The following is a 15,730-nucleotide window of genomic DNA, read 5'->3' on the forward strand; positions in this document are numbered from 1 at the left end:
AGGAAATGTGAATAGGTACTTTTTGGTGATAATACTCAGTGTTTGCTCACTGCTCAACAGTTTTGTTGTTAACTACTGACAGTAAAGGAGATAAGGTCTGCTACTGCATGTTCAGAACACCATGTCAGCAGAGTGAACCTGGAAACAGTATGCTGAAAAAGTTAGTGTGTATTAAATCAGTGGGGAGAGCAATAGTTATAATTTTTATATGATCTTCATAAAACATAAATAACTATATATGAAACCTTTGGAAAGTCAAACTTATGTAATGAAATGTCCATCACGATTAAGGAACTGATGATCTTCCAGAAAGACAGTGGCTCAGTTTGTGGACAGTGATGTGGATAGCAAATTGTCTGCTACATATTTCATGTGTGCAGTGTAAACTATCTGATTCTTCCCACTGCCTCTGAGCTAAATGCAAAGGAAGCTGTAGATGCTCTTAGCATTCTTACAATTACTCACTGTAATAAACTGCTTTGTTGCGTGCATATGTAAATTGAATGTTCGCTCGACATTTGGTGACCTCAAGTTTCCAAATCATGCATCAGAATGATCGCATCACACACTGAAAAAATTTAATCACACGCCAGGATGATGAAACACACCTTATTAAAGTTTTCGCATCAACAGGACCACACAGAATCAATCGTGAAGAATGGTGTCATGTAATTAATGCATACAATGACAAACATTACAATCCTGCAAGTACTGACTTATCAGCAGCAAATGCGATTTTTAACTCAATTGTGGTGAAACCCCCACCGTTATGGGCGGATAATCCAGTGCTGTGATTCACCCAACTTGAGCCAATTTGTCGTGGCCCACATCACCTTGGGCAATATTAAATACAGTTGTGAGGTGGCTCCACTTAATGAGCAGATGACTGTGAAAGTACAAGACATCATAGCTTCACTGCCAAGCACTGAAAAATACACCTCTATCAAGCATGCACTTGTTGCAAATGGCAGCTAAGCGGCTTGAAAAATTTCTCTCCACTGAAGAACACGGCGACCGTATACCGACTCATCTAGTCCCTTGTCTTCACATGCTGGCAGGCAGTGTAATTAGGTGGAATATATGGCTGTTGCTCTTACCTGTGGATGCACAAAAAATGCTCACAGTTTGCACTGGTGACCTCATTCAAACTGCTGACTGAATAGTCAAAACGTGTCCATCGTCAAGCATTCCAATTTTCTCACCAGAAAAGAGACTTCTCTGGGAACACTGCAAGCATAAATAGCTGAACTGTAAGCAAGTCTCAGTCCTACAAATACGGCACTCCACGTTTGTCACAATGGCGATGCTCATCCAGCAGAAAGAGGAGTTTGCCCACCAGGCAGAATATCTGCTGGTATCGTAAAAACTTTGGAGCTGAAGCTCAAAAGTGTCAGCCGCCCAGAACGCTGCTGGAAATGAGTAGTGACAGTGACTGGTTTCAGCAGGACAGCCTTCAACTATTCATAACAGAACACTCTACCAAACACAACTTTTTTGTTGAATACTGGTGCTGATCTCTCAGTTTACCCTTCTTCTAGTCCTCCATAGCAGAATACCTGTATACTGCAAATGGATCTTCCATCAAAACTTATGGTTACATCAAATTACATCTGAACTTCAGTCTGCGACATGAATTCATATGTAGATTCATTGTTGCTGATGTGCTGTACCCAGTAGTTGGAATGGACTTCGTATCTTTTTACAGTCTCCTCCCAGATCTTCACAACCAATACCTGTTTGATTCTACAACAGAGTTATCAAGTCATGGGCATCATGCCAACTGTGATGGCATCAAAGTGAGTGCTGGTGATTCATCATACAGTGACCTGCTTCGTCAGTTACCTGAAATCATTGTTATGACTCTCAATGGTAGTATTGTCAGTTCACACACAGCCTTAGAAAGTAAAATGTGCAAAGCAAGAGTTCTCTTTTATGTTAGCACAAGGAATCTGTCACCCTTCAAATAGTAGCTTGGCCTCTTTACTCCGTATAGTTCCCAAGAAGAATAATGGCTGCATCCATAAGCCAACTGGCATCAACTTACTTCCAGAACAATACGTGATTATTATACTGTACCACATACGGAAGAGTTTGTTATACACATTCATGATAAGACATTCTCCATAATCGACCCTGGGCTTTTTTTATCATTTTACCAATTGCAATGGAAGATATACCCAACACTACTGTTTACACTCCATTCAGACTGTATAAATTTGTCCAAATGCCATTTGGACTGTGTAGTGCCTCCTAGACTTTACAGCACTTCATGAATGAAGTAAGACTTAGAGGTTTGTTACATCTACATCGAGGACTGGCTTGCAATGTCATTTAGTGAGTCAGAGCTTCTAGCACAATTGTAGCCACTATTCACTAGACTACAAGAATACTGTTTATTGATTATCCTCCAAAAATGTGTCTTCAGAACAATGGAAATAAAATTCTTAGGTTATCTTATCAGAACACAAGGAATCCAGCCACCTTGAGAGAGAGTGGAAGCTGTTTCTCAGGTCCACTGCCCACTAAAATATGAGAATTATACTGTTTCTGGGGCTTGCTAACTTTTATTGATGTTTTGTGTGCAATTGTGTGTTGTTGGCAGCACTTCTCAATGAAATACGAAAACGTTCACCTAAACCTGGAGACACACTACATGGACTGACGAAAAAACGCATGCTTGGCCAAATTAAAAGCTGCAATTGCAAAGGTTGCATTATTAGCTCATCCTCTTCCTGATGCACCTCTTGCAGTTGTGGCAGGTGCATCATCAGCTGAAATTGGAGCCATGTTAGAACAATGTGTGCAACACAGTTGGCAACCTCTAGCTTTCTTCAACTAGAAATGATCACCTTCACAAGCAGATTGGTCAATATATAACAACAAATGCTGTGTGGGATATGCCTCACTCAAAAAGTTTAAGCATCTGCTTGAAGGGAGGCATTTTATGATTCTCATAGGCCATAAGCCACTAGTGTATGGTTTCTGCCAGAAGCTAGACAAGGCATCACCCCAACAATAAAGGCATCTGCACTTCATTGTGCAATCTACTGCAGATATCAGCACATTTGTGATGAGCAAAATTGACCAGCAACTGCAATATCTCATGTTGAGGTCATTGTGAAGGAACTTGACTTCGTCACATTTGCCAACACCCAGGAAAGTACTGCGACCTGAAAGCATGCCTTGAAATATCATCAGGCTACAGCTCCAATGCATCCAGATCCCAGGCTTGAACGTAGCACTGTACTGTAACATATGAGCACCACATGCATGACCATTCGTTACACTAGATTTTCGCAAACAAGCAATTTCGTCTCTTGGTAGTCTCTCTCATTCAGAAGTAATGGCTGCTGTACAACTGGTGAAGAAGGCACTTGTTTTGCCAAACATTGAAAAAGACTGTAAGCCATTTGTTCACCAGTGCAATGCTAATCAGTGCAACAAAGTAACTCAGCATGTAAAAGCTTCACTTTGTGCCTTCACCTAAGTTAACACTTTGAGCACATCCACATCAACTGGACCTTTGCCATGGGGGGAAGGGCCAGTATTATCTGACAGTGATAGACCATTTCTCTTGTTGGCCAGAAATCTATCCTATGCGAGACACAATGGCAGCAAGTGTAGCCATGATCTCCTTCCATGAGTGGAACTCACACTTTGTTCCTCTCTGTGTCATTATTGATCAGAGTGAGCAGTTTAAGCCATATCTTTTTAAAGTACTCTCAGCAACGAACATACACTTTATTGTCTCTCTCCATATCAGTACCAGTAATGGTGAGCAATTCAAGCCACATCTCTTTAAAGCAGTCTCAGCATTGCTTGGCATGAGCCGTATTCAAATCTGTGCGTACCGCCCCAATGTTAATTGTCTTGTGGAAAGGCTTCATTGGCAGCTGCAGGCCTCTCACAGATGCTTTGCCACAGAACCTTAGGCTGAGAGCCTACCTATTTTTCTACTAGACATGTGGACTACTTTCAAAGAAGATCCCAATGCAACAATGACTGAATTAGTGTACAGGTAGACAGTTTAACTACCAGGAGTGTTCTTTATCAGCATATCAAACAGTGTTACTGAAGCCTCAGTTTTTGTGCAACATCTTCACTTGTGGAGCCTCAAGCTCCATACTGCCATTTCAAAAAAAACATTCTACCCTACAACCATTCGTTTTCTGCGACTTAAAGTCATGCAAACATGTTTTTGCCTAACACAGTGGTATTCAAACACATCTATAGTCACCACATGGTGGCCCATACACAGATTAACATGCAACGACAAAAGATTCAGTGTCGGTATCAATGGCTGTTCCATCACAATATTGACTGATAGACTCAAGCCTGCCTTCACACCAGCTAACACGAAGATGCTGCCTATGTGTAATTCCACAAAGAGACTGGACACACTTGGTCTCCCACCACTACCACCATGCCTCTAAGTGAACCTCAAGTCACAACTTGTTTTAGGTGCCACAAACGTTTCAGCCGACAATATTGTTGACACTAGGGGAGGAGTGATATGGGCAGTGAGTCGTCTGCTGCATATTTCATATGTGTTGTGCAAACACTCTGATTCTTTGCGTTGCCTAGGAACTAAAAACAGGGGATGGATATAGACGCTCATAGAAATCTTGCCTTTACTCGTAACTAGCTGTCATATTGTAAGCATAACTAAATTGTATTTTCACATGATAAGCTTATACAGGAACTCAGTATACTCTCTAGAATTGCATCATTCGTGTCATTTGTTTCCTTGTCTATGATGTGGCTCAGCACAGAGAAATCCTCATTTGGAGAACTCAAAAGATCCTACATTAAAAAGTAAAGGAGCAGTTCATAAAAAAGGTATGTTTTCATACATTATACTCTCTCACAGTCAGGTCTGATGACCTAGTGGTAAAGTGGTGCCTGGAAACGGAGAGGTTATGAGAGAATCCTGGTTGAGCCATAGAAGTCTTTCAGTCTGTCTTTAACATAAACTTCATCTCTTGATCATGTGAAGAACGCCGTGTGTTTTGAATTCCATGTTAAACTGTAGGTCTCCTGTTCCCGATATACTGGAGTAGGTTAGACACACGCGAGCCATCAAGGTGGCATCCAGTTGAAAGACTTGCAATAGACTGTTAATCCACTCGAAATTATTACTTCTGCACTTACTGATCACAAATGTCTGAAGGCATTTTAATGACTTGAAGAATTTTCATAGAACAGAAAAAATGTCTACAAGTTTGAATAGATGTTGCTCCTCACAGTATTAAAAATTAGAACAATGTTTTTTTTCCCCCTTAAAATATACAGCAAAATCATGTGAAGAAATTGTTTTTTATTTTTCCATCATATAATTTTAACCTGCATTGTTTGAAGAGTGTGTCACACTTTTATATTGATTCATGTATTATAATAATATAGCTTTTAGAACTAGGGAACTGTTAGTTTGTTTGTTATATGTAGCAGTTTTTGGTACTTATTCTTCATTTGATCCATGCATGTTCAGACTGATAAAAATATTGTTATTTTTAGCAGGGTCAGCAGTCATCTGACATTTATCTCTCCGAATCATCATCAGATAGTTCGGATGAGTCAGGTGCAGAAGGTCATCAGAAAGCTGCAGAATGTTCTCCATCTTATAATAATGGTAAGATTTTAGGCTTACAAGTGGTGATAAGCTAGCACACTGGTGAGTAATTTGCTACTTTTACTGATTCTATTTGTTGACAAGTAACATTGGTACAAGATTTCTCCTGCTGTACACCATACTGTCATGTGGATTATGTAGAGATATCATACACCTCGTAAAAGATATTTGTGGCTCCACACTTGAGAACCCCATTGCACAAGTGTGAGGAGAAAGAGTTTATTAGTTATGAGAAGCTCTCTCTTGTATTATTATCTGGCTGCAATAACTTAAGAAATTAAAGTTGCAATAATACCAGTACCTAGCACTCTACACCAAGTGCCATGTAGTGACTCATAGCAAATAAATGTAAAGTCTGCTTGGCAAATTGTGTTCAGTTAACAGGTGAACATCCACAGGGGAGATGGATGGACTACAGACTTTTGTTCTTCATTACGAAATATTCATGCAGTTCTAGAAATGATTGTGATTCTACAAAACCACAGGTTTATCCTAGTCTGTTACATGGCCAGGTGGAATGGGAAATACTGTGAGATTAGCAATCATTGCTTAACTAAGGTTTATTTCTTTGACACATTGTTCGTGTCAAATTCTGCTATAGCTTTTACTGCAATGACAGTTTTGGCATTATCTTATAGCCGAGGCAAATGTGAACCTTTGTGTGTCTCTTTGTGAAAATAAGTTTCTTTTTTCCCTGTTGTTTCCGTGTATACATTGTGACTTACCAGTAATAACACTTCTTACTAAATAAATCCTTGAGATAAGATTACTCACTGCAAAAATAGTTGTAACTTACGCTCCTTCAGTCAACTGTCCAGGCATTGGCAAGTAATGTGGAATTTTAAATAAAAACATTTGGTAATAAAATCAGAATAATGGATAAAAAGGTAATACTCTTCTGAATAACTGACAAAAATGACACCATAGAGTTTAAGTTGAATGAACTAATTCAATCAGTCAGCCAAACACAGAAATTGTGAAGAATGGTGGACCTACAACAATTCATTCACACATGAAATAAAATAATAATAACTGTCAAATGCAGTTACACTTGTGTATCTGCATAATTAGAATGGTAGCAGATTCCCCAACTTTTTTTGAAGTCCACTACAGCTCTCAAAATCATGAGCAAATTCTATCATTCTATCCAATATTAATTCCAAATGCAACCAAAATAAGTTAAAGTTCAATGCAGCACATCTCTGGTATCTGCGAAATGCTGAAGTTCTGCTCAACTATCGGAGGCTAAGCCCCATTTAGCTTAGAATATTTCTAAGTACACTATGTGATCAAAAGTATCCAGACACCCCCCAAAACATAAGTTTTTCATATTAGGTGCAGTTTGCTGCCATCTACTGCCAGGTACTCCATATCAGTGACCTCAGTAATCATTAGCCATTGTGAGAGAGCAGAATGGGGCACTCCGCAGAGCTCTCGGACTTCTTACATGGTCAGGTGTTACATGTGTCATATGCCTGAACATGAGATGTCCACACTCCTAAACATCCTGAGTTCCACTGTTTCCTATGTGATAGTGAGTTGAAAACGTGAAGGAACATGTACAGCACAAAAGCGTACATACTGACCTCATCTGTTGACTGACATAAACTGCCAACAGTTGAAAAGGGTTGTAATATGTAATAGGCAGACCATCACACAGGAATTCCAAACTGCATCAGGATCCACTACAAGTACTATGACAGTTAGGCGAGAAAACTTTGATTTCATGGTCGAGCAGCTGCTCATAAGCCACACATCAAGCCAGTAAATGCCAACCGAGTCCTCACTTGGTGCAAGGAGCATAAACATTGGAAAAATGTTGTCTGGAGTGGCCAATCACAGTACAAAATGTGGCGATTCGATGGCAGGGTGTGAGTATGGTGAACGCCTGGCGAGCATCATCTGCCAGTGTGTGTAGTGCTGAGAGTAAAATTTGGAGGTGGTGGTGTTATGGTGTGGTAGTTTTTTTCATGGAGGGGGCTTGCGCCCCTTGTTGTTTTGCATGGCACTACCACAGCAGAGTCCTAAATTGATGTATTAAGCACCTTTTTGCTTCCCGCTGCTGAAGAGCAATTCGGGGTTGGCAATTGCATCTTTGAACATGATCGAGCACCTGTTCATAATGCACAACCTGTGGTGGAGTGGTTACACAACAATAACATCCCTGTAATGGGCTGGCCTGCACAAAGTCCTGATCTGAATCCTATATAACACCTTTGGGATGTTTTGGAACGTCTGCTTCATGTTGGGCCTCACCGACCAACATCGATACCGCTCCTCAGTGCAGCACTCCATGAAGAGTGGGATGCCATTCCCCAAGAAATCTTCCATGTCTGTGTGAGTGGAAGCTGTCATCAAGATTAAGGGTGAGCCAATGCCATACTGAATTCCAGCATTACTGATGGATGGTGCAATGAACTTGTAAGTGATTTTCAGCCAGGTGTCCTGATACTTTTTATCACATAGTGTACAGAAGTATTCATGTGGTCGCTTGCTGCCAAAAGTCTACCACTTTTACCAAGTCCGAAACTGTCTGTTCCATAATATTTTATCTTAATGCTGATAAGTAAATTCCATTTTGAAAGTTTGCTGCTGCAGCACAGTGGTCAGCATTTGGTGAATGCACAATGTGTGCTGAACTCTGTTGGCGAGACACAGAAAGCAGTATAGAATCATTTGGTGTGTGTGTGTGTGTGTGTGTGTATTTTTTTGTGACTATATGAAAATGCCACTCTGATTAAGAATCCTGCCAACTGTGAAATACACACTGTAATTTGTTTTCTTAGTATTAAATGCATGACAGTGACTGAAATGTGTCATCAGATCAATGAAGTGTATGGAGAAAACATTATGAGTGATTTGCTGGTACAGAAATGATTGAGAGTTTTCAAAGATGGCTGTACGAATGTGCATGATGAGGAACTAAGTGCATGACTTTCTGTCATTACTGACAATTTGGTACAGAAAGATGATGAAAAAGTGAAAGAGAACAGATGCTTTATAGTTTCAGTGTTAGCTGATGAATTTCCTCAAGTGTCGAGAAGTGTGCTTTATGTAGTTGTTACAGAATGTATAAATTATTGAAAGTTTTGCTCACACTAGACATGGATAATACTGACAGGTGCACAAAAACAAATGTTTAGCCAGTTCTTTGGCTTTGTTAGAGTGATACAGTGAGGAAGGTGATGAGTTTTTAAGACAAATTGTTACAGGCAATGAAACATGGGAGGCTTATGTTACATTGGAGTCAAAGCAGCAATCCGTGGAATGGCAGATTTCAACATCATCCAAGAAAGTGAAGTTCAAGCAAATAATTTCAGCCAGGAAAATCGTGTGTACTATGTGATTCTTCAGTTTCTCCCAGTGTATTTGTTGGTCGAACAGCCCATGGGTTACTGCCAATTCATAATGTCCAATGGCCACAATATTTCGGTGACCAGACATGTTGCCATCTCCAGGTATGCTGATGATGGTGACATGTCTGATTGCCGAAATACTGTGCCCATTGGACACTATGAACAGGCATTACGTCCGTGGACTGTTTGATCATGTGTGTCATTTCTTTTTTTTTTTTGGGACAGGAAGAGTGTGTTTCTTGTGGATTTTTTGTCTCGTGGTGACTTATTGTGAGACCTTAAAAAACTGCACTGTGCATTTCAAAACAAAAGGTGTGGCTTGCTGAGTAAGGGGTCATTTTACTTCATGACAATGCTCATCCACATGCAACTAATTGAACTTGAGAGCTGATCAGATCATTCAGCTGGGAACAACTCGATCACCTTCCATACATATCTGATCTAGCACCCAGTGACTACCACATGTTCATGCATTGAAGAAGCATCTGGGTGGTCAGTGTCATGACAATGATGATGATGTCAAAACAACTCTGTTCAGTGGTTATCTAATCAGGAGGCATATATCTACAAAGATTCTACTTAAAAGCTGGTTGTATGATATGATAAGTGCCATAGTATTGGTGGAAAATATGTAGAATAGTAGATTAAAATAGAAGCTTTCATGTAAAAATAAAATTGCTATGAATGGTGTACTTACTTTTATTTATTTGAAAATGGTACTTAAAAAATATGCCTTGTACATAAGTTCAAGATGTCCAGCATTCTGAAAAACTCAGTGAATTTTTATATTTTGCCTACAAACCCTGTCTCATTTGATTGTGGCCAGAGACATTTGCTTGACTTGATGAAGTACTGTGCTCACTGCTCACCCTCAACTGGGTGCTGAGAGACCATCCTCCACCGTAGTTTTGGCACCCCCGAACACTTCCCCTCACTCAGTCCAACACAGCGGCCAGCCAAACAGCCCAGCCTGACTGAGTCCAGACAAGCTGGTGGAGGTTTGCTGGTGTTGACAGGTAATGGCTTGCACACCTGGCTGTGCTACACTGGTATTTTGTTGTCATGATTTTGTGTGCTTTCTGGCACAATATTACCAGCAAGTATCTATGATGTATTTGGTGTTGTTTACACTTACATCTGTTCAAATGTACTGCCTTGTTTGCTAACATGATGTCATCAAAAAGACATGGTTTTTTTTTTTTTTTTTTTTTTTGGGGGGGGGGGGGGGTTGTCGCCTATTTGAGTCCATGTATTTTGACTCAGGGATACAAGGGCATGATAGGTTGGCTTACAGTACATTTTTTTGGATAATACCAAAAAACTACTGTTGCACGTGTCAACAGCTGTCGATTTTATTGCTTTGTGTTCTAATAAGATCTGTAGTGGTAGGCATAAAATAGTGTAATTAGAACATTATCAAGTAGTCATTGGACTTTGGCGTGCAGTTGTTGGTTTAGTTAACATTGAGCTAAAGCCTGCAGTGCAACATAGATGGCCATAGGGTGAGTGGGGACTGTGGAAGTATAGTGCCTGGGGCATGATGGGCGAGGCAACACTTTGTATCATTTCTGTCCTCAGTGGCCAACATTTCCAATGGTGCTATGGGTCTTAGCCAACATAAACTACTTTAAATTACATGCCTGCAAGGAAGATTTCATTGCCTTATGTTGGACCTACTCAGGGAGATGTAGGCAGGGGGGGAATGTCGTGGAAGTTGCTCATAACAAAGAGAAAAGTGTAGGTCATGAAATTTTCCATTGGTTTTCTATCTTTGTGAACTGTTGGCCAATCTCAGTATATTGTTTAGGTGTGATCCTGTCTAATGCGTATGTTACCTCAGGGCTTACTTGATGAAATGGAAATGTGTGTTCAGTTCTTACTGGAATTTTGGTGGCTCATAGAGCACAAGCCTTAAAATTTCAGTTTTTATTCATGCTCTCTAAAAACCAACTTGTCGCACAGCAATACAGGCTAGCAGGCCTTGTTGAGTCATGCAAGGGCTCAAGGCTACTAGGAGTGTCTAATATCCATGCTCATTGCCACAAAAGCTATGACTCCAATGCTACTGCATCAGACATAGCCTCTGTGGTGCAGCCTGCACCTTTAAAATACCAGTTTTAATGAAGAAAAGTGGTATTTCTAATTAGCCTCCCCATATTTTTAGTCTGCTACAATACAGCCAGTACATCATGAAATTGTGGTGTGTCCCAGCAATCAGGTGTTACCCCAAGGAAATTGCATCAAGCACCTACTGCAGGAACCTCTGGGCGATTGATGACAATGCTGTTTTATGTGCAGAGCGATGCCATGATGAAGGCAGAGATCCATTTGTATCTGTTGGCTGCTGTGAGACACCAGTTTCCTATGGACATTGAGTGCTTACCAAATGTGTTCCCAGACAGTAATATTGCCTCCAAAATGCAGCTTCAAAAGCCAAAAGTAAATTATGACCTTATGTTTGGACTGGAGCTGTTTTTCACTAAACAACTATAGAAGGTTGTTGCTGCCTGTGATGTGATAGTGCTTGAGTTTGATCTTTTTGTACATTTGTGAAATAGCGTGTTGGGCCAGGTTTCAAGCAGGTACCTCACTTCAGTGTTTTTGAGAAAAAGTGCTGCAAAAAATTAATTGAAGAATTTGAGGCAGGTGCATCCAGACTGAGGTAAATCTGAAAAGGTAAGTTGTTCTTGTGCCCATGGATGGCACTAATGTTAATAGAGCATTCCTAAGAGAGCTGGAAAGCCAGCTCAGAGTTGAGGATAATCCAGAGGGTCCCATGCTTTTGGACATGTGGCCCACATACAGTGCATAGTGACCTTAAGACATATTGTACTAGCATTGATTGGAATCTTGTTCAGTTTCTGAGACTTTTTGTAATCTATTGAAAAACATTCCCTCCTGCCAAGCTGATTTCAGCAATATTAGAGACACTTGTTTTTCCACAGAAGTTTTGCATTGTTTGGTGGGTAGAAAAGAAAGTGTTGTCAGTCTGGACTGTTTAAAAATTCTTAAAGAAAGTAGAAAGAGTATAGAAGGAACAGAAGTACATAAAACCAAAACCTAAGGTCAGTACAGGAATTCCTAACAGTCATAGCTTCCAGTTAATGTGCAAGTCTTTGAGGTGCAACATGCTGATGGTTCAACTCATCTTTTTCGAGACTGGCTGCTCAAGTTGAGTCGTTTCTGACTAAATTTCAGTCAGGTTCTTCCTTAACTCCTTTCCTCAATAACTTCCACCAGTTTGTAGTGAGAGAATTAAAGAGAAAATTCATGCAACCAGAAGTTTGCAGGGGGAAAAAAAACCAGCTTCAAGACACATCTGAATGACAACAAATTCAGTTGCAACCTCAGATTTAAAAATCAATGTAACATATAACAGAAAGATATCTTGGCATTACAAAATGTGTGCCTTACATTTGTTAAGAGCATGGTACCCAAAATTCTAAATAAATCTCATGTGGCTTATTTATTTATGAATGGCACACTATGTTCAGTCCCAGAAGTGGCAATTAACGCCAACCATGAGAAGAGACAGTTAACCATAGCCATAGAATTTATGTATCTCACTACCTGAAATTGCTTTGGGTGGTCATGAGGCTGATGCCATTGCATGTGGGTTGCAGAGTCTTGTAAAGGAAATCCTCAAAGAATTTGATGGAGATCATGTTCGCATCAGTCAGTTCTGGATGGTGGTCATAGGGTCAAGAGTAGACATGAAAATTGAAGAGATTTTTGACAGTTGCTTGCAGTCTCTTCCATGCCAATGCCAGCCTTGAAAGAGGTTTCTCTGACAACTCCATTCTGTTCAGAAATTTGACTGAATCCTTTCTCATAGCCATTCAGTCAAGATTGCTGGTGTTGTCAGTTTGTAACTGTCATAATGCACTTGATACACAGCTTCCAAAATGCACATGGTATGTACCGTGAAATAGTAGCATAGAGAAGGACAGCTGAGAAGTCCTCAAAAGAAAATGAGTAGAGAAAAGCTAAAAGCACTACAAACTATAAAAACAAAACTCCAGGAAAGTGTTGAGAAGATGCTTCTCAGATTGAAGTAGTAATTCCATCACTAAAAACTACCTGCATGTGACTTCACTTAATGTCTATGTATCTATATCAGACTAGTCTGCAATTTGCTTTTTCCATATTCAATTTGTTCAAATGGTATTTGGATTTATTCATGAATTTCTATGTAAAAAGTGTATTTTTTTTTTACTGAAACAGATAATGTTCTTTGTTTATATCTTTACTAACAATGTGTCACATCCTTTGCAACCTAGACTCATTCCACACTGTCCAGTCACGTTAATAGGGCACCTGTCAAAAGCATGAATATGGTCCCCAAGAGTAGATGCATACTTACATTGATCCATTGTGCCTTCCAGAATTACAAGATTGGCCAGAGAATGCCATGAGAACATTCCTCCAGACCATAACACTCATGCCCTCAGCCTGGACCCTCGCTTTCAGATGTTTCATGCCATACACACCAACAGCCATCTACCTGGTGGAGCATAAAACTAGATTCATCTGAAAGGGCTACCTATCACCACTCAGTGGTCACCTGCTTGCTATATTGGTGTGCAAATTCCAGCCTTCGTCACCACTGAACAGCGGCCAGCATAAGTGCATGAACAGGTGCCTGCTGCAGAGGCCCATAGACAGCAATGTTCACTGAATGGTCATTGATGAGATACTGTTTGTAGCTCCTTGGTTCATCAGTTCTCCAACAGCTGCACGTCTATTTTCTTGTACACATCTCTGCAGCCATTATGCTGCCCTATCATCTAGGGCCCATGGCGCACCACTGTTGCCTTGGCACCAGTTTAGCCGTGCATGGTATACTTTAACCACCCCAGCATGAAGAGTTTACAAACTTATCTATGTCAGAGATGCTTCCAACCTTGGCCCTACAGTCAATGATCATCCCCTTTTGGATGGGAGATGTCATTCTGTTTCTGGGTGACGATGACTGCACTGTTTTGTGTGTCATCCAACATGCTTTAAAAACCCACTGTTACTAGTGCTACCACCTGTTGTTGCACAGTGACATTGAACATAGGCAGTGGTCAAATTAACGAGATTGAAGTGTGTATTTTTTTCTTTTTGTTCAAATTACATTTACACTTAATTCTGTTTTGATATCCTGGTAAAAATAAACCATGTTCATTTTAGGTTTCTTTTCTGTTTAACTGAGAAAATAGCCCCATTATTTTCCTATATTTGTTAGGGTCTGAGCACAGTGGAACTCTGGAAGAGCAAAAAAAAAAAAAAAATTGGTGTAGAAGACCTGGAAATGCCTTTCTCTCTTAGACCATACACAATTTTCTATATTGAAAAGTTTAAGTATAATCAATTAAAACATGGATTTTGTGTGCAGGAAAGAACAAAATGTCAAAATGTGTAAAACAATAAAGCTGGCCCACCCAATAGATGTGTCCTTTCACACTGTTTTTACTGGTGGTAACAAATCTTATATGCAAATCAGAACTTTCAAATAAGAAGTATCTTTAATATAAGCTGAATTAATATTTAATTAATTAAACTAAAAATCTAGACATATGTTACATAGCTAAGTAGGGATAGGTATGGGGAATGCCATACAGCATTCGTTTGCTGCATAATTGTGGAGAATATGATGATCTGACACATTTACATAATTAAAAGGCTATAAAATGTAATAATTCAATAAATAAAATGTGTGCAAGTGTATGGCTTTCAAGGATGATTGGTAGTGTCCTAAGCTAACATCCAATACACTGTTTGTCAAGATTGCGTCGAGTTCAGCAGCCATTAATTTTTAATGGTTTATATAAGGATAGCCATTTATTGTGACTACCTAACTTGTATAGTTTCTGTTGTATTTATGATATTAATGCTCCTCAATGCTGTAACTGGTTTTACGTTACAATGAAACCGTGTTGGGACACAAAAATATGTATCCTAATAAAACATTCCTTTGTTCTGTTGCAGGTAGAGCTAATGCAGTTAAATGCAGATACTCACCAGGTGCGCAACTGCTAAATGAAGATCTGCAGCTTTCTGAATCAGGATCAGATGACTGACAAGTCCCATGCTCGTTATTACTGTACTGCTTATAATAATGTAGCCAAACTAGACTCTCAGTTTTGTAAGCAAACGTTATTGGTACAGTTTCTTTGAACAGTTTCATTTGAGAGTTTTTTCACTCAATTGTTTGTGTGATTATTAAATCATAGTTCCTCTTTACCTGCATATTAAAAAGTGAGAAACTGCACTTCTGTGTTGTAATCTAATATATGAGAACTTTTTTCTACCAATGTTTTTCCCTTCTATTGATGCATAATTGATAGTGTGCAGTATACAATGAGTGATCAAGTATGTGTGTACCTGAACTGATAAAGTAGGGCTGTACAGTATTGTGAAGAATGGTCAGAATTTCAAAGACCTGTTTGCTTGTAGGGAAAGTGACACTTTTCTCTTCCCTCCATTCCTGATTATTGCATTTACACTTACGAGATGCCATATATTATATGGACAACTTTATTAAGATCAGTCACAATAAAGAAATTACAATACTTCGTCAGATGCTATGATCCACCCTAAGTGTCATCTCAAAACATAATGTTTCATTTTAAATGTGCTGTAGTAACAAGAATTGCATGGGCTAAAATTTGTCTAATATATAGGAGGACCATATATTTCTAATGTTAGTGCTGCAGTTCTGGAGTCAGAAGGTAACAAATGTTATAAAAATATCATTTTC

At 39.5% G+C, this 15,730-nt stretch overlaps 1 protein-coding gene across 2 annotated transcripts in view; it reads left to right on the forward strand.

Moving 5' to 3' along the window:
- The window catches only part of LOC126297770 (ELL-associated factor 1-like), a 56,357-nt gene extending 41,116 nt beyond the window's left edge, over window positions 1–15,241 (forward strand). The window contains exons 4-5 of one of the 2 annotated variants that reach the window (XM_049988945.1): window positions 5,515–5,629; window positions 14,959–15,241. In XM_049988945.1, coding sequence (XP_049844902.1) covers window positions 5,515–5,629; window positions 14,959–15,050 — 207 coding nt within the window. In that variant the 3' untranslated portion in view covers window positions 15,051–15,241. The remainder of the gene's footprint in view (window positions 1–5,514; window positions 5,630–14,958) is intronic. The other variant, XM_049988946.1, reaches the window with a different exon arrangement.
- The last annotated feature ends 489 nt before the right edge of the window (window positions 15,242–15,730 follow it).

This window comes from Schistocerca gregaria, chromosome X, assembly GCF_023897955.1.
Source record: "Schistocerca gregaria isolate iqSchGreg1 chromosome X, iqSchGreg1.2, whole genome shotgun sequence".
NCBI classification, from domain to species: Eukaryota; Metazoa; Arthropoda; class Insecta; order Orthoptera; family Acrididae; genus Schistocerca; species Schistocerca gregaria.